The sequence below is a fragment of the Chanos chanos genome, chromosome 6, assembly GCF_902362185.1.
Source record: "Chanos chanos chromosome 6, fChaCha1.1, whole genome shotgun sequence".
Taxonomy (NCBI): Eukaryota; Metazoa; Chordata; class Actinopteri; order Gonorynchiformes; family Chanidae; genus Chanos; species Chanos chanos.
Window position 1 is genome coordinate 14,656,831 of NC_044500.1, and position 20,373 is coordinate 14,677,203.

At 39.5% G+C, this 20,373-nt stretch overlaps 1 protein-coding gene and 1 pseudogene across 1 annotated transcript; both read right to left on the reverse strand.

Moving 5' to 3' along the window:
* Positions 1-6,892: 6,892 nt before the first annotated feature.
* Positions 6,893-7,867, reverse strand: LOC115815121 (odorant receptor 131-2-like). Its single transcript, XM_030778085.1, has one exon. The coding sequence runs from the start codon at positions 7,865-7,867 to the stop codon at positions 6,893-6,895; it is 975 nt and encodes a 324-aa protein (XP_030633945.1).
* Positions 7,868-8,742: 875 nt separating this feature from the next.
* Positions 8,743-18,556, reverse strand: LOC115815122 (uncharacterized; annotated as a pseudogene).
* Positions 18,557-20,373: the final 1,817 nt, after the last annotated feature.

Here is a 20,373-nt window from a genome sequence, read left to right on the forward strand (position 1 = left end):
TTTTACAAAATAACAAAGTAAACCTTCTTGTAAAGCTCCGGTGGAGCAGTGTCTGAAATGTAGTGTCGAGAGGGCAAGGCGTACTGTGGGAGTTATACCAGAAAATGTACGTAGGCCTAAGTGTTCGATTTCATTTAATCTAACAATAATTCAAGTGGTTAAGTTGTCTAACTGTCAGTTACGTTGATATTTTTTTCTGAAAGCCTCTGTTTTGTATGCTATTATCAATCCTTAGTGTTAGTTAAGCGACTGCATTGCTCTCTGTGGTCGTTAGTTTAGGCTAGCTCGCATACATCACATACAGCTAAAGCGTTAGGTTTTTCAATTTTGAAATGATACCTTGGTTGTTATTAGTAGCCTTGAGGATTAATGTCGTCGGAGTATGGTGACCTAAAAAAACGTTCAAATTTAAAAGTTAAAAGAAAATGCCTGGAACGCCTGGAACTCAATTTGGCGAATTTGAACGCGCCTCTGTATTCGCTACCACATGGGCTGGTCATCCAAAGCGATTCATTCAGTTACACTCTGTGTGGCCTAGCTGAGTATTTTGACCGTCACCAGACCTCTTTGGCCTCTTAGTGAGGTGTAGTGGTAAAATACGATCACAGGTATATATTTTGTTAAGTGAATGGAATGTGTGGACATACACATTGGACATACACTGGTTCCTCAACCAAGCTCTCACACACCTGCCCCACAGTTTTAGAGAGCTGTCATTATCTATGGGCGTCAAAGCCAGAGGCCCTTGGCTGCACGGGTATATCTGTGTGTGTGTGAGACCTTGTTGTCTAGTCTTCCACCATCGAGACTCAGTCTTCCACCACCAAGACTCTGCCTGGGTGTCTCTGATGACCTCCTCTCTGCTTTTGCTGTATACGCTACCTTTTACTCAATAAAGACAAAAGACCTACCTTAAGTCATCGTCGTGCCTGTTTATTATTTTCAACACTTTTAAAAACATTGATGCCCAACAACTCTTGGTAATCTCTTTGGCCTTGTCGCTGTCTCGAGGAAATTTCTCTCTCCTTTTAAAAGTTTATCCTCCAGTGTGTGTTGTTTTGGAGCAGCCTTTGCCTGTGTTACCTGAGTGAACTCACTGTATTCCGCTAAGTGTTTATTTTTTAGGTGCCGTATCAAAGTGGTTGTGGCCTATTGAATGCAGCGCTGTGTTGCAAACAGTACAAGTGGCTTTTGGACTGCTCTCGTTTCCCAATTTAAAACATATCCACACTGCAGACATTTTAGCCGCGACCTGCCACAAATTATGCTCTCTGTTTACGACACCTGTGTGACAACTGACATTAAACAAAAGGTTGGGCTGAGGGTCGGGCTCAGTAAAGCCGATATCGATCAGTTAAAAATGCCTTGATCGGCCCCGATACTGATCTTTGAGATCGGATCGGGACAGCCTTAATTATAAGTATACTATATTTTGAGACACATTGTATTGTTATTGTATTCATTAATAAACGGTAAACTAAGCAATTCAGATCATTACAGATATAGCTCACAGTCATGCTCAGGAATAAGTAACTTAGCAACACTGAGTAAAACAAATGGCAAACAGCTAACCAATTCACATTCAGTGAATGAAAGTAAACAATGCAAAATAACTTCCGCATTAAACACGATAAATATAAGATTTCACAACTTGAATGTGCTGCTCACCTTTTCCCATTAACCCACAAACATGAGTACATGTGGCACAGAAGGAAAGTGGCACCTTCAGCATTAATAAGCACCTATGCCAACAATGCAAAACACTGAATAGAGACAAACCTAAATGTATTTCACGTCTGAATCACCAAGCAACGCTTACATGCAGATTTGTGCCTAAAGGGAGACTTTCTGACAGATAATGATTTAAATTTTTAGAATTTAGAATCTCACACTGTGAGCAGTGAGGAGTGAATTTAATCTCTGCATTCAATCCATCCTTACACACCGGTAGTGAGCACACACACACACACACACACACCAGGAGCAGGATCAGTGGGCAAAATGAAAAATCATCAGAAATGAACCTGACCACCAGAGTACAGTACATCGGGGGGGATGAAGACTACTCCTAGTGTGAGATCGTTATGGATCCTGCACTGTGGGGAAATATATCCAGTGACAAAATAAAAAAAGACGAGCGAAGTACCCCACATCGGCCAGAGACTGTGGAATAGGTGGTCGCGTTCGTTCATTAACAAATGACATGTGCAGTTGATTGCCTAATGGACAACTAGCACCACAAAAATGGCTGTTATATTCATCATCAACTGGAAATGTATTCTGCTTCACCTGCAAACTTTTTGGGACAAAAATTAGTGCATTTGGGGATGGTTTTTGCGACTGGACACATTCGCGCTGCATTTCTGAACACGAGAGGAGTCCAGACCATATGTCCAACATGCTAATACTGATGCAGAGGTTGAGTGGCACTAGGGAAATTGATCTAGCCCTAATAAAGCAAACTATAGATGTGAGGCAATATTGGAGGGATATACGATGTTTAGTGGCAGTGATCAAGTTTTTAGGAGAAAGAGGCCTGGCATTTAGAGGAAATGACAAGCTCCTGGAATCGCCACACAACAGAAACTATTTGAGGATTTTAAAGTCAATATCCCTCTTTCTGGAAGAACATATTAAAACATGCAGTCAGAAGGGCAGAGGGAGCATCTCGTACTTAGTGTCAACAACATGTGAAGAGTTCATTGAGTTTATGTGAGAAAAAACAGGCAAGAAATTGCAGAAGAGCTTCATGATGCAAAATATTTCTATTGTCATTGTAGATTCAGCTCCCGACATCTCATGTAGATCAGTCAACATTTATCTTTAGATTTGTTAGCAAGCAAGGTAAGCCAGGGGAACGTTTTCTGGCCATACTGGACAAAGTTTGGCAGATTGTATGGTTGCCATGGTGGACAGCCTTGGGCTGGACTTATCTAATTTTAGAGGCCAGTCATTTGATAATGCCAGCAACATGTTAGGGTAGCACAGGTGCACTTGAAGCAAAGAAACCCATTAATCCATTTATGTACCTTGTGCTGCCCATTCTCTAAACTTAGTAAGTGTAAACAGCATAGAGGACAGCAGTCCAGAGGTAAGAAAGTATTTTGATTTACTGCAGTCCGTGTATACATTCAGCTCTGCGTTAACAAATAGATGGGGGCAAGTTTTACGGAACTCTGCTATCCATATCGACTAAACATTAAAGTCACGATCAAACACTCGATGGAGCTGCTGAGCTGACTCCATTATAGGTCTTTGGCAAAACAACTGTAAAATAAGGGAGGCCTCAGCTAGGACAGCATATCTGCAAATGAAAATGAGAAAAGAGAAACCTGAAGTGAAGCAGTGTAAAATTAGATAAACTGGAACCTGCATTTGTGGCTAATTTCTGGAATACTATTCTTACTCGATTCCAAATGACAAGTTTTCAGCCTCAAAAAGGGGACATAGACCTCATGACAGCAGTGCAGCTTCTTAGGTCTCTGCGTGATTTTGTGTCAGCACATAGAGATCGTTTTGCAGACTTTGAAAGGGAAGCATTAGCTGTACCAGGTGTGTGCCAAATGTAAACAAACAAAAAAAACCCCACGATCTCCAGCGCACCAGGGAATGCAAAAAATTTAAATGATGATAGTGCAGAAAATTATGCTTTAGTTGATGGGAAAAGCAAATTCCAAATAGAATCACAGGCTTGGCCACAGACTTGATGCATACAAGCACCTACGTGATCTGTTTGGGGTACTGTTCATTTCTGAGACCGGATCGGACAGTGAAATAATTATAAAACGAACATGCTTTCATGTGTCTATCCATCTGATTTGGACAGAAGTCTTGCCGATGAACTGATTCACTTCAGATCTTTCATTAGACCTGATGGACTGAAAATGCCTCCATCGAAACTTCTGAAAACAATGCTTGATTGTGGGTTAAGTTAACATTTCCCAATGTATACATTGCGTTAAGACTGTATCTGACGCTTCCTGTCAGCAAGTGCCAGGGAGAATGGTCCTTTTTGCAAATGTCAGATGCCTGAACATGCTGTCATTCATGGCCATTGAATAGGAACTCATCCAGGAGTTGGACTTTGACGACTTAAGCCCTGGATCTGCAAGTGGCATTGATTTCCAAGTGCCTCTGAGCCAAGCTTTCAGGTTGACTGCATGTGTTATTCAACAAATGTGAGGAGCCAAGGGTTTGTCTTGGCCACCAATTTTACATCCAAAGTAGAGCTCATAGCCATTCTTAATAAGTGATGTGTCTTTGAGCCATATCCGCGCCACAGATGTAACAGAATGTTTCGCAGCTGTTGTGACATTGACGAGACATTTCTGCTGTATTAAGTCTTCCTGAATAAATCTTATCGTTAAGCATACTCACTATGCTATTGCCTGAAGAACATTTGCATCAACATGCATCCAAACAGCATCTGTAAATGTGAGCAGCTTTTATAGCCTGTCTGCCAGCATCTAACCTGACTAAGCATGCCCAGGCATGCCTAAAACAACATTTGCATAGCACCTGAGTGCATGCCCAGGCTTGCTTAGACTGGCCGAAACAGCTTGCTTTGTGGGCAAGGAGACTTAAAATAGACTCAAAATATGATGGGAAATCACAAATATAGGTTATATCTATAAAACTGTATGTGATAAGAAAATGTTAAGGTGATTTTCGTAATCAATCCATTAAAATACACCCAAAAGTGTTCAGGAAGCAAAATCTTTGTTGTCCAGTGTTATCTCAGAACTAGCACTGATTTACCAGCAGAGGGGGGTAATGAGGACAAATGTGTGACATTTGTGGTTAACATCTGAGAATGTCTCCAGACACTCTGAAATGGCACTGTTTCCAACCATAGTTTGCCCTAAAATCATGCAATAACAATGCAATACCATAACCAGAAAACTAGTGTCCAAAGATGGAAAACTAGCGTCCAGAGACGCTAAAGGGAGTGCCTTACCAATTCACCTTAGTCACCTTCTCAAGCCCAGTATTCTGTAAAGCTGTATGACACTGTCTACTGAAAAAACAGAGAAATAAAACTGATCTGAATTTGAACGCTTATATTTTGTGTATCCCTCAAGCCCTGCAAGACGTGTCATCAGGCACATAATAATAATAACAATAATAATAATAATAATAATAAGTTTGTTTAGAGCCCAGTATCACTATTTATGGTCTCAAGGGGCTTTACATGTCTGTAACAACATCAAATCAAAATGATATTATCCATCATTTAGAGAAAATAGATAAGTCTTTAGTCTGGTTTTAAAGGTATGGAGAGAGTTTGCCTCCCTAATTTCTGTAGGTAAACTATTCCAGAGGAAGGGAGAACGATTGGAAAAGGGTCGGTTGCCAGCGGACTTCTTTTTAACTCTTGGAATGACTAATAGTCCAGAATCTTGAAAGTGCAGGGTGCAAGGGGGGTTATAGGGTGTAATTAAGTCACAGAGGTAGGCTGGGGAAAGCCCATGTAAAATTTTATATGTTAATAAGAGGACCTTAAAATTTGCCCTTGCATTAATTGGGAGCCAATGAAGGGAAGCCAGGACGGGTGTAATGTGGTCAAACTTCCTTGTAGTGGTCAGAATTGTGGCAGCAGCATTCTGGACCAGCTGAAGACTTTTAATAGAGTCATACAAGCCAGAGTGCAGAACACTGCAGTAATCGAGGCGAGACATGACAAAAGCTTGAACAATGGTTCCTGCATCAGCCACACTTACAAAGGACCTAATTTTAGCGATATTACGGAGGTGATTAAAGGCAGTTTGGGTTGTGTGTTTTGATATGAGTGACTCGCGAGAGACTACACTCAAAAATCAGGGTGAATGAATGAAACATAAGGTAACATAAGATAATACAACAATGATATAATATAATATAATGTGATATAATATTTTTTTTACTTTAATCCTTTATTTAACCACATTAGGGCCATTCAGTACATAGTTCTTTTTCATAGCCACATGGTGGGGTGAGGATAAAATACTTTACTAAAATACTGCTTATGGGCACAGTGGCAGCAGTTATACCAAGGGCAAAGACATAAAAACAATGTCTTCCTCTACTACTATTACCATCTCCAGGTTACTCACAAATCATTGGAACAGTCATCTCTGTGAGTCCTTGTGTAGACCCCTAACTCACAGAGCCACTGCTCCCAAGAATGTGTATCACATTAGTCACACAAGGTCAAGGAAACTTGCAGCACGTATGTTATTTTGGATTTTATTCTTAACCATTAACAATTACAATGAAAAAATATAGATTTTCTCTAAATATATGTATCGTTTTCAGCATATTGTGGCAACTAAGTAAAGATTAAGTCTAAATATGATAAATATTGATCCGTATTACTATTACCTAGAAAAAACTGATCAAAAAGCAGTAATGTCTATGTACATTTAAACCAATAATTAAAATGTCTTGTTTTATCTACACATCCTTATCCAATAGAAACTCTGTATACACAAATCTATACACAATGAATACAGAAAAGAAGTTTAGAGTAGGGCAAGAGCTTACATACATGGGCATAATAGTGCATGAACTCAGATTCGTAGTGAAAGGAGTCACATACACTTGTTTGGTCATAGCTATTCGCAGATGGTTTTTATTCCAAAAATTTACATTTTCAGTTGTGGCAAACAGCAATGTGTAGATGTGCTTGGCCACGATATTTTTTTGAAGTCGGGCTGGGAGCTGGGTGCAGGACTGACTGAAAATCCACCTCCTTTCTCATCATTAATAATTCCATTTGAAGGTTCATGGCAATAGAGAACTTTCTCTAAGATAAAATAGTTTGTTTCCATTTTCATTCTCTTTGACTGAGAGTTTGTACTATTGTATGAGTATGTGCTATTTACTCTCAGTTTTTAAAATCAAAATCTGGTCGCTATCTTGCAGCTATTTTTTTTTCCGTCTCTGAGATATGATTCATTTTGCACTTTGCATAGTAAACCAGGACTGCACGAAATTTCTCATCTCTCAGGCCATAAGCGACTGGACTCACTGCCCTGGACAAGATGCTGAACACAAGAAAATCAAAAATTTGAATTGTCAAATATAATTCAATATCTATGTCCATGAGAACAACTTCAATATAAGGGCATATAATCTCTATCACGCACAGGAGAAGCTGAAGAAGATGCAGCACAAGGGTTCGTTGTCCTTTTGATGCTGACTTTTTATTGTCACCAGAGGCAGCCCGTGCAGCAACAGAAATCATTACAAAACATAAGATATCAACCAAGACTATGACCACAAAAGATAGAATGTAAATAATTCCCCTCATGTGGCGATGCCAGTGCTCCGGTGTCATTATTTCATAGTGACAATAGGTGAGTTCAACGAGGTACTCCTGTGAAGATGTTGCAATAAGGATAAAGACATCCATAAATGGAAATATAGCACTTATGATCCAAATCACAAGGATCAAAATCATCGTCCTGCTGGTGGTAGAAATAGCACTGTGTCTGAGCGGCATGCAGATGGCCACATAACGCTCCACACACATAGCAGTGATGGTTAATGGTGTGCAGTTTGTGACCATCTCCATCATCATGCATAGAGGGATACAGAAGGCCACTGGCATCAGTGCATCATTAAATGAAAGAATCACCACAAAATTTGTCAGTAGAAGGAAAATCAAGTCCACCAGCACAGTCTGTGCAAACAATATATAACGTGTCTCTGACTGGAATACCTGTTTCCTAGAGAAGGCAAAAAACATCAGAAAGTTGGTGTAGACAGAAGGCCATACAAATATCTGAACAAGAGCTATTGAAAGAGCTCTTTTTACTCTGTCAGAAGAAACCAATTGCATGTGGTAGTCACTGCTGGTCGTAGTAAGACTGCTGTTACCTTGCATGTTGTTCAAATCTTGTACAAATTTAGATGAAAATACACAATTACACAAAAACTATATAAAACATATGAGGAATAATCCTCAGAAAAATTAAAAATATCAGATATCTTTTAAAGTATTTCTGTTTTTCTTAGAAAAGTATCTGATATAGTTACGAGAGCTTATGTCCAAATTAGTACTCGTCCAAAATGCAAAAAATTATTTACAGAATTCCGAACTCCAATATAATATGCTTAAAGAATCATTTAGTTGTGCAAACATAGCTTAGTTGTTACTCGTGGCATGAGCTGTACAGGCCTGGGATGAGAGAAAATTCTCCATCACAAACATTTATATTGTTTTTGAGAAGGCTGTTTTGAATATTAAGGTGATGACTAAAGAAAACATGCCTTTAGAGTTAAGGCTGGGAGTTGGGGTGGGGACAGGGGACCACACCCCAAATAATTATGTCTTGATTTAAAGGCATTTGTTTTAATATACACATTTGGAACTGGGGGGATACAATGACATCTTAATGGATAAACCTGTGGTCAGTTTATAGAAATTTTTTACAACTTATCTCCACCACTCACTATCTGTTCATACTTGCTGAGAGAATGGCATGGCAGTTTCACCATCTAAGTGTACTGTACACTACAAATAAAGACACAGCTCATCACCTAAGTGTTTAAATTCAACTACAGGTCAGAAAAGCATGTCAGAAAGTAAAAAGTACATCTAGAGTATCTGAGCACTGGCTGGTTATCATAATTTTGTATGCACTATATCTGCTAATTGAATAAATGTTAATATGTAGTTGTAGAATACACCTTCAGGTGCTATTTGGACACGTCTTCAGTGGTGAACCCTGGTCATAGGGTGTTTCGGGTCTTTATTCATCAGACACCCTCACCCAGGAGCCCCAGCTGAGGATGATCAGCCCCCAACTTGTGTCCAAGTGGCACATTAATCTACGGATCCACAGCCATCAAGTGGCCTTTTCAGCAGCCTCCAGAATGTTCTTGGTGACTCTTCTGCACTGCAATCCTTTTACTCCTAGGGGTTTGGGAGTTCGCTGTAATGAATGGTCAGCAAAGCCCCAGCACCCAACTTTGACTAGCTCACAGCTGGCTCTCCAGCCATTGCTCCGGCACTGTATTTAGCCCTTTTGTGCTCATTGCCTTCTTCAATCCGGTCTGCCCAGGGGACACTAAGTTCAAGCAGGACCACTTGCTTTGTAGACTCTGATGCTAACACCATGTCTAGGCAGAGTGGAGAGGTTGCAATTTTTTCTGGGAACTTCAGCTGCCATTCTAGGTCCACTTGGAGATGCCAGTCCTGTGCAGTGGAAAGAAGCCCTCCCAAAGAGCTTAGCTGATGTTGTGCCTTCTCCCCAGCTGATTCTTACTGTTTTGAATCGCTGTGCTGATTGAGCCTGCCAAAGGCCTTAGGACTTGGTCATGGCGCCAGCAGTATCGCCCTTCCCCCAATGCCTTCAGACAGCAACTGAGGATGTGCTTCAAGATGCCCCTCTTCTGGCACAGTTGGCATGCTGGAGTGTTTGCCTTGCCCTAGCTATGCAGGTTGGCTGGGCTTGGGAGAACGTCATAGACTGATTGGATGAGAAACTTGATGCACTCTGGTTCGGCTCTCCAGAGCTCCGTTCAGGTGATCTTGCAAGGTTCTGCATGCTCCCATCTTGTCCAGGAACCTCGTTTGTACATGCCAACCTCCTTTCTGCAGCGTTCTTCCTCCACCTCTGCTCGTATCCCATTCTAAACCAGTTGACACTTCTCCTTTCCATTGGGCTTTGTCGTAGCGTGGTTTGGGAAAACTGCCCAACCCTGTCCGCCCCACCACCACAGTACCCACCAAGATGTTGTGCCGCAGCCATGCATCTGCCCTGTCAACAGCTTCCTGTGCCTGCCACTTCCTTCTGGTCTTTACGAGGATTCCTGCCAAAGCAACTTTAACATCAGAGGAGTCTCGGTACATCATAACCTCCCTGACTCGAGTGACTTTGAGTTCTTCTGATAGGCTGCTGACCGGGAGCAGCTTGGTGGAATGCCCATACAGGGCAACAGGGGTCAACCGACCGATACCTATACCGATTATTAGTAATTAAGAGACCGATAACCAATATTGGGAACCAATAGACATTTGCAGGAAAAATTAAAATCTTGGTGTCAAAATTTTGAATGACACTAACACAAAACATCTTTGAAATGCCTTTAAGCATATGTTTAATTGAAAGAGAACTTTTAAACATTATCTTAAGTAAAAAAGTGCAGGGAGCTCCCAGCAGCATTTCTTATAAAGTTATCTGAACATTTTCATAAAGTAATGAAAAAATAAATAAGTAGAAGTGACCATTCAACTCTGACAATTGTACAACATCTATGCAGTCCATGTATGGATTAACACAGGCCTTAGATGCAGTTCCATTATGTCTAAAGTCTCTAACAACAATATCATGCACCTCTCTACAAGACACAGGGTCAGAGGCAGCTTCAGAACACACTTTAGTAACGTTACTGGTAGTCGTGGGTTGAGACTGAGAGTATGACCAGCCCTGGTAAGTGACATGCAAGAAATAACGTTATAGCCTATCCATTTTTTTGCTAGTCAGCTGGCTAAATCATGGATCAACAAATGAACTTGTTGATGTTCACTATTGCATTCAAGTTAGCACTACAAGACTCAACATTAGCTTACGTTTTTATGACCATTAGCTACCTAAAAACACCAATTCACACGGGCAAGTAATGTTACGTTTACAATATGGTAGTTAAAATAAGTTTCAGTTGCAGTGGCACCAATATTACTCAAAAATATAGCCATCGCTACATAAATAAACTGTATTATCTTGTTATAGTTAACTGCAACAAAGTGCATTATATGGGCATTTTCAGTGTAACAGGGAAACTGGGGGTTTCGCAACCTCAGTGTAGAGAGTTGTGATGTTTATTGCAACTTTGGCAATATCTGATGCCGTACCTTCAAAACACAGCCTCGGTGAGCTCCAGTCTGCATATGCGTTCTTCTGTGCCTTTCTGTTTCACAGTGGCCTTCAGAGTTGATAGGCCATTACTCATGACGTGTAACCAGTTGGATAGTACTGTGGGCAGGACATTGCTCTAGACCACAGAGTGGTGACAACAGACAGAGAGAGGCAGCTGCATAAGAGACAAAGTAGCGCATTTTTTAATTAATTTATTTCATCGGCAATCAGATAAAAAAAATAATGCTACCAATAATCGTAAAATGCTGAATATTGGCTCCAATAATTGGCCAGGCCAAAACTGGTTGACCCCTACAGGGCAATGCTGATTAAGGTCTGAGGGAGCCCCAACCACCTCCAGAGAAACTGACTGACGGTTTTCTTTAGTGCCTCCACTGATGTCATTGGCTTCTTGCAGACAAGAAGGGGCTAGTGCAGGACTCCGTGTTGGTACATCCAGGCATTGAATTTTCCTGCAAGCCCCAGTCTGTCAACGCAGTGAGCCAGGTTGTCAGGTCGCTCCTGGTTTGTTGAAGTGTGGCTGTTTCCTTCAGGGAACTGTCAAAGATTTTGCCCAGGCTCTTGACCAATTTTCCTGTCACCATTGGAATCTGGGTCTCTCCCAGGGTAAAGCGGAACAGGTCGGCCACTCTTCTTCAGCACCTTGACTTGGCTGGTTTAAAACTCATCCTTGCCCATGAGATGAGCCATTCAAGCCCTTAAAGGAGCCATCTAATGTACTATATCTTTGTCACGTAAATCCTTGGTAGGGTTGGTGTATCATAGGTGCATTCATAAAAAGCAGGGCATCAAACTGAAGAAAGAATCCTTTTTATATCACCCATGCCTAACCATTGAATGCTCTCCTTCTTGAGGAAATCCCTAGGTGAGAATAATTCATTCTATATAATCTGTTGTATTTAACCACTAAAGTTTAGTATTTCAGAATGGGGCCCTTTCATTTGGTTTTGTTTTTTTTAATTGTTTTTCTTGCTTAAATTGAATTCAGGTACTTTAGTTTTCACTATGGACACCTACAGAGTAGTTGAGGTCAAATTTTTAGTGGATAATCTGGGGTCATAGTATCATCACAAATGTACATTAGCATGTTAACAGTTGTTGGGAAATGTGTCAGAAATGTGTTTGGGTAAGTGAGATTCAAGCAAAGCACAAAGGTCATGATAATGAATTTGATTTGTCTTCTAATTTGTCCCAATTAGTAAAGGCAGGAGTGTGAAAACATAATAATGTTTGCTTAATATTGCATCAGTGGGACATCTTGCACATAACAACGCATTACACAAACAAAAATGTCTAATTAAGGGATGAACTAAAAAACAGCATTTAATAATGCATGACAGTTTTAATTGGTCTAAGGGGAGATAAGGCAATCCTGAGGTAACCTTTTAATTCCTCATTAATTTATTTTGGGAATTAACTCTTTATGATATAGCATCATGCACAAATGACACAAAGATGAAATATGTATTTTCCGTGTTAAAATATTCTATAAACTACATTTCAGCAACTTCCAAGTTTCTTTGTATAGCTCGATTTCTGCTCTCTTATTTGGAAAACATCAAGATGTTGTCTATTAACTTCTCAAATGTATCTCTTAAAAACTTCCCAATTTCTACTCGAACTTTCAAAATACCTCCACTGTGTTCAAAGTGCATGTGAGCACTTGTTCACTTCGTACATAGTAGGACAATTAACTTTCCCATAGAGTTGTGTGCTGTTGATAGCATTATTCTCTTTTTTTTTTCTTTTTTTTTTGAAAACGATACATTTTGAGATGACCAAATAAGCTGTTAGAATCATGGATAATGTTTGATAAAATCCATATTCACAAAAGGAATCGGACTAACCTCAAACTGTTTCCACTTAGTAAAGGAGACCAATCAATACAACATTTTAGATTACATTAACTCTATTTAGAGATGTAAAATTCAGGAACTGTTTTAAATCTCCATTTGTGGTATTGTTGCATGTTGTTATAAATGTTCTGTGGTGCTAAGGAGATTCTTAGAAATCTCACTTCTGAATGAACAAATCCTGACCAGTGTGACAGTTGTCTTAGCTCTCAATTACCAAATGTGGTTGTCTAGATTAACTTTTTGGTTATCCACATTTGCAGTAGCATAATTCGGTCTCATTCACTCACATGTTTGTGGTGAAAATGTTCATAACTTTGACACTCTTTTCCTGCATCTGGCAATGGTAAAGATTCTCATGAGCTGCTCCAACCCTTGTGTCTTCTCAATACAAATCCACACTGGTGTATTTATTTACTTTAGGTGACTGCCTGCTTAAGTGTGCAATAATCACTTTTCTGTGATAGTTCCCAATTAATAATTTGTCTTTTGAATCAAATTAATGCTTAAGTAGCTAGCAAGTTCAACTTACAGAAACTTAGAACCTCTGCAAGCTGATTGACGTGAGACTGAAAATCATTAGTAATTATAGGGTTACAATCTTAAGTGCAGTGCACAAAATGAGATTAGCTCATGCATATGTCATCTATGATTTTTTGCAGGACTGAATGTGCATGACAGTCATGACTGTCACGCCCTGGTCCCTCTGTTCTCCCTCTAGTGTTGGGTCTGGGTTCTGTTTTCACTGTTTTCTCTTGGTTTTCCCCCCCGTTCTGTCAGTTTTTGGTTCGGTCCTGTTTAGTCTTTTGTTCCATCATTGCTCTCACCTGTGTTAAGTAATTAGATCTCGTTTTGTTTGCTATAAGTACTCCTTGGTTTCCCCTGTTTCTTTGTGTTGGCATGTTTGGGTATTTCCTCCTGGTCACGTTCATGGTCTTGGTCTGCTAAGGTTCTGTTTGCGAGTCTGTAAGTTTTGGAAACTCTTGTTACTTTAAATAAAGAGAAAAAATTGATCTGCATGTGCGTCCTGCCTCTTTCGAGAAACGTGACACATGATGAGATCCGCTTATTTTAGTCCTTATAAAACTATGATATCAATTATGCTAATTTTTTCTGCCGTTCTTTATTGATTTTGGACACCAGATTTCTCACTATCATGTGAACCAATAACAGATTTTTATGAAATTAGGAAATGATAGAACATTGCATGCTATTACCAGGTCTTGGGGTAAACTGCACATAACCTGATAATAACAGCATCAATATTATGATACATCTCTTATTGTGTAAATTCAGCAGAAACTCACAGGTGTTAATACTGTACTTCTAGAGCACTGATGATGGAATGCAATATAAATAACTGGAGTGTTTGTTCAAAGCATTAGAGTGTTACCGAAGTTAACTGATTGAATTACAATGTGCTCTTTAATCAAGAAGGCTAAATAGTCAAAAGTAAAAACTAACCACAGGGATCAAAAAAAAAAAAAGTGGTCCTCCACAAACAGGTTGTTTTTCATAAAGCAGCTTGGTGTGTGTCATTTTTGGTTTCTGCAGGAGAGAAAAAGATATGTGAGCTCAGTTTTGCAAATATACCTGAGACTGCTCCACTGTAGTTGCAACAGATGCACTCTAAAGCTTTTTTCTACCTCATCTAACAACTTACATATTGATGGCTATTTAGATGTTCTTTCTTGCTGGACATCAGTATCTTCTGGGGTTTCTTCACACTCATTCATTAACACTATCAGTAATGTGTTCTCTGTCTCTGGATCATGGTTCAAGATAGTCTTAATCCTGTTTTCTACACAAGTTTCTGAGCTGGCCTGTTCAGAGGGGTTATTGTCTTCTGAGCCCTCGGTGAGATCAGCTGTGGCAGAATCTGCTGAAACTGGCTTGACAACAGGCCCATCTCCCTCATTGCTGTTGATGAGGGTTTGGCAGGGTGTTGCGTCCTGTGCACTGATGACTTGCTGACTTGGAATATGACATTTGGATATGCCAGTGAGTCCTGGATTTTCATAGTGTTTCAGCGCATTCCTGGCACTCTCCAACTCCACCCCAAGCCGCTTCAGATCATTCTTCTGCTCCACACACACCTAATACATAAAGAAAGAGATGTGCTATACAGTTAATATAAAACACACCTGGAGAGTATTTAGATTAGAATTAAGCATATCTTAATTCTAAAACCGATCTAAAAACCAATCTAAACATTTTTAAATTGGAAACCGCTAACTCCACAAGTCACTGCCCTTCTACACTCGATCCCTGCCTATTGCCCCATTGACTTTAATGTTGCAATGCACTACTCATCACTGTATGATGTGTACTTCACAGCACTACTTGATACTTGATACTTGGTACTCGATAGTTTATATCATGGGGCTTCTTGACCCACTTGTAGTCCACTGTTTTATTTTCCTTTAACACCCTTACCTGGGTATCTGAACTTAGCTATGACACTTATGCAATGGTCTATGAGGGGTGGAAGTAACAAAAATGAACTGATTGAAAAAAAGAGTGGTCAAAATGGCTGTGAAATGAAAAATAGAGTGATAAGTTGTTAGCTGATTTGATGAACTTGGCTGACATTTTATTTGAGACAGTGTTGCTCTGATAATCAATTCGACTGGCATTTATCATTTACAGCAAGCAGTTTTTGTTACTTCTGCCCAAAATGTCAATCAAAAACCAGGCACACTGACAAACTGATCAAGTTTTTGGCTCTCAGCTTGCAGGCCTGCCTGCTCATGAGCTGCTCGTGTGAGAATTGATATATTGATACATGAGATTTGCAAGGAGGGAAGAACTTGCCGCCTTAATTTCAGCTTCTGAAAAGAGATACAACGTCCTCAGCTCCCTGCCAGTTGAGGGCCCAAAACTCAATCAGTTTGTCAGCGGGCGTGGTTTTTGACTGACATTTGGACGGAAGTAACAAAAATCGCTTGCTGTTAATGATAAACGTCAGTCGAGTTGATTATCAGAGCAACAACGTTTTAAATAAAATGTCAACCAAGTTTATCAAATTAATTGACACTTTATCACTTTATTTTTCATTTCACATGCATTTTTACCCCTCTATTTTTCAACTCGCATGCATTTTCATCACCTCCATTTTTATCAGCTAATTTTTGCCACTCCCACCCTTGAGGCTACTTTCCTTAAATGATAAATGGCAATTTTGTGTTGTGAATGATGAATGAAAATGATGAAACATGGCTCTGTCTTCATCATATCATGACTGTTTTAATCAGATCAGCTTTAGATTAATCAAATCACTTGATAATTCATCACTCTGCTTTTCACTTCTCATCCATTTTTACAACTCTATTTTTCAATTCACATACATTTTCATCATCTCCATTTTCATCAGTTAATTTTTGTTTCTTCCATCCCTCATATCAGTCAGCACCTTAACGGCTATTTGCTTGGTTTGCATTCTGCCTGTCTTGGAAGTTGCTTTGAATAACATGTGTCTGCAAAATGAATAAGTGTAAATGTAATGTAATACTTGTTTCAAGCGATGCAGCTCAGATTCAGTGCATCCTTGTTTTGAGTGGAAAAGTTCAAGTAGCCTGTCCTTCCGGCTCTTGTCTTCACCTGGACATTAAGCACAACAAATAAACTAATACACCAGTATACATCTTATTATACTTTATCTGACTTTCCCTGAAAACTTTGGTAAGTTTTAATGTGTAAACATTACAATCTCTGCTGATGTTATTTTAGACAAACAAACAGGAACATCCTTAGGCACCTTCAGGTCCAATTAGGCATGGGACAAATAGAGGTATGAAGAAAGAGAGAAATGCAGTGGTTAAGGGCAGAAATCTGGCTGTACAATAATACCCGCATGAATAAAATTCCAAGTGCTGATTTGTCCCTTCAGTATATTGTAGAACTCAAGAGTAACATGTCCACCTGGCATCAGGTATCCTACAGTGGCTACATTACCTAAGAAAGACAGTTCCTCTTTCAGCAGCTGGCTTTCTTGTTTAAGTTGGACGACCATGTCTCTTAGAGCACTGTTCTCCGTAGTATTTTCCAGCAACTTCTCTAGAAAGATAATACAAATAAACCTGCCTTAAGAATCAGTGAAGAAAATGTTACAAGTGGAGATTACTACACGTTACAGTGTAGAGTCAGATCTGAAAACACTGAAAACATTTCATTATGACTTAATTATAATAAAACTGAGTGAGGGTGACCCCTTGTGGACACCTTCACTCAGGACTCTTTCGTGCACGAATTTTGAATTTGAATTTGTGAAACAGTTTAAATATACAATACAAAAGCTGATGTAAGACAATTATACAGACAGAAATCTACCTCTGAGCTGAACGTTCTCTTCTGTGGCCTTCCTGAGGCACTGTTCGTATTCATCTCTCTCCCCCAGTGTTTTGCTCTCTTCAAACTTTGAGTCACACTGGGAAGCAGTTAGATATGAAAAGCGTTTTGGGAGCTCCATCATGTCCTTTTCCTTAAAAAATAAATAAATAAATCAATAAATAAAATATGCATAGTAAAATATGGAAAGAATTAGAATGGTATTATTCGCATTAATATACTGATGAACACTGAGGAAGTCCACCTCATTAGGGCTAAAATAGTACAAGCAACACATATCAACTATCCACACACTTGACTACATAAATGTAAGATTTGTTGTTGTTGCTGTATTGTGTTTGTGTGTGTGTGTGTGTGTGTGTGTGTGTCACCTTCAGTTTAAACTTTCTACTGAGCTCCTCCTCTTGCTCTTCCAGCTGTCTCAAACGGGCAGAGAGCTCCATGATGTCAGCATTCATAGTCTTGTTCTTGTCCTGCATGTACACATAAGCACTCAGTACAAATGCAAACACGCAGCAGTAACAACAAGATAAAGTAAAAACAAAGAGAACCCAAGAACCCATTCCCTGCACCTCCAGATCCTCGCACTGTCTACTGCCGTGCTGTTCCCTCTGCCTGAGCTCACAAAGCTTTTGCTGGATGTTGCTCAGTTCTCTGTTGCAGTCTTTTTCTCGTGTCTCTGCAACTCTGACTCTTCTACACAAAGCTCTGATCACCTCATTACTCTTCTTCAGCTTATCTACGGAAGACAAGTACAGATGCAGCAATCAGTGTCCTGACATATATGACCACACATTATGTATTATCATATAATTAAAGCTCTTATACTAACAAGTTAAGATCAGGCTAATTTGTCTAATTAGCTACTGCTAATAGCCTGATTGTAATAGTTATCTTTCACTTTTAAGTTGAACCCCTCTCTGCTCCATAGTCAGCATTTTCTGTTGGCCATCCTCTGTGGTCTGTAGTAGTGTGTGATGGGCTGCTGCAAGGGTATTTAACTCCTGGTCACGAATCTTCAGCTCTGCAATAAGAAGCTGGATTTCCCTCCGTTGCACTTGTATGGTAACACTCTTTATTTCACATGCTGGTATCTATCAATGAAAACTTGAGTGTAAGTATGGACTTTGAAGAGTGAATCACCAAAGGACCCTTCCAAAATTCCTTGGTGTAAAGAATAACTAGGCTATAGGGTAACAAAAATAAATTGCTGTCCTCAAAATGAACTGCAATAAAAAGTCTTTAGAAGAAGTCACAATTTAAAAACACAGAGACGGACAACTATGTTTGAGCAAAACATATAGACTTTTCATACACGTGTTAGTCACATATGCCCACCTGACAGCTGCAAAACATATGGAGGGTAGAAAAACTCTCTGGACTGTTCGCAGTTTGTCGTGCTAGCCCCTCTTCATCTGCTCGCTGGATGGATGGATTGGCAGAACAGTCAACATAGCTTGAAACATTCCGAAAAACATTCGCGGCACCCATTTTCGAATTTATTATTGTTATGATCATATGAAAATTTTGTTGCAATACTACGCAAATGTCTGTCACCTTGTTTACTGTACAGCAGTTGGAGTGCTTCGGTGAATAAGCTGAAAAATTACTCATCGGATACATAACTCTTATGTCTTCGAACTCTGAACACGCTGGTGGCCACAAAGTGACAATTTACCTGAAACGGTGCTACGGTTGGCTTCGATTCTGATTTGACGTCACAACTGCTTGAAGTTATACCCTGTGGACCAAATTATTATTAAACTGACTTGGACTTGACATCATAGTGGCCTATATATTCTGTGACCAACGCAAAAGGATCACAAAGATTTGGACAAGTAGCGGCTAAATTCTGTAGCTACGAAACAGATTTTTAAAGAAAAGTCCAACTTTCATATTCACCCAGGGCAAATTGTAAACCTATGTGGGATCCCAGGTCCTCCGGGCTACCTATTCTCCAAATGTGTTTGTTTCAGTGGAATTTTGGCTACCCATACTTGCAGGAGCATAATTTAATCTTATGTGTTGTATGTGTGTATGTCTGCAGTGACTGACTCCCCATATCTCGATCTGCGGTCCAGCAATCCGCCCCTAAATCACCAATGCGCAAATGTTAACAGCCTTACTCAAGTGCATTACAAGTGCATTACAAATGGGCTCTATGTACTTGTCCACAACTTTCCGTCGGTATTTTTAAAATTAATTTTACGATATATTTCCAATTCCAGCTTCTCCACTTTTTAAAGTCTATGACAGAATTTGGAGCTGTTGCTGTTTAAATGTACTGCAGAATATCATATTAAACGTATGGAATTCTTTGTGGGAAATGATAAACATTTATCTTCTGTTTGTCTGTTCTTTTCCTGCATCTAATAGGTGGTCACATTAAGTCTGAACCAGTTGTATGGTGGAAATTATGAGTTTAAGTTCCCTCCAGTTTAGCGGTTTACTCAGTAGTTTTATACACACACACACACACACACCCCTTTGTAAAAACATTTTGTAGGAAAGGTGGAGCCATTCATTATTTTGACCGCAAAACGTTCAGTAAATATCAACATTCAACACCCTGTATGGTTCTATGCTGCCAAAATAAATTTACATATAAATTAGCTCTTTGTCCAAACTTCTATTTGCCAAACAATGCATCATAGCTTTGATCAAGGTATTCTTATGGCCTACTCAAGAAATATTGCCAAATGGTAAAATTCAAAACTTTGCATAACATCAGCTATGTTTACTACACTTATATTTACATTTTCCAACTTTGGGCCAGTACATAACCCCTTTATAACATATTTTATGAAAATACAATGATATAAATATACTGCTTACATGTTCATTTTACTAAGATGTATACACTGTGGGCATGTATTTGGGCCATAACGTTTTCAGTCTTATGTGTATTCTCATTCCTAATATTTCTTTGGAAATACACTTCATCATGACAGGGCAAGAAAGTAACCAAAACATAGGCAGTGTCATTACATATTTTGTGATAAGTAGTATGATATTTGTCTCCCTCTTGTGGCTGTTCCGGTGTGGGGGAAATTCTTCTATATGGAAGAGAGTTGCTAAGTTTCTGAAGAATCAACCTATATAGATATTATGAATCAGTCTTTATTAATTGCGCATGTGAGAAGCATACATCAGAGATGAAGCACAGATCTCACCCAGGTTAAGGAGTGCAGAGCTTTTCATACAGTAAGAGAAACAAGTCCAAGGACATGTGTGGGGGTTTACAAGATAACTTTCCTCATGGAGCACAGGATACTTGGTGTTCACTCCCCAGGTGTTGCAGACACACA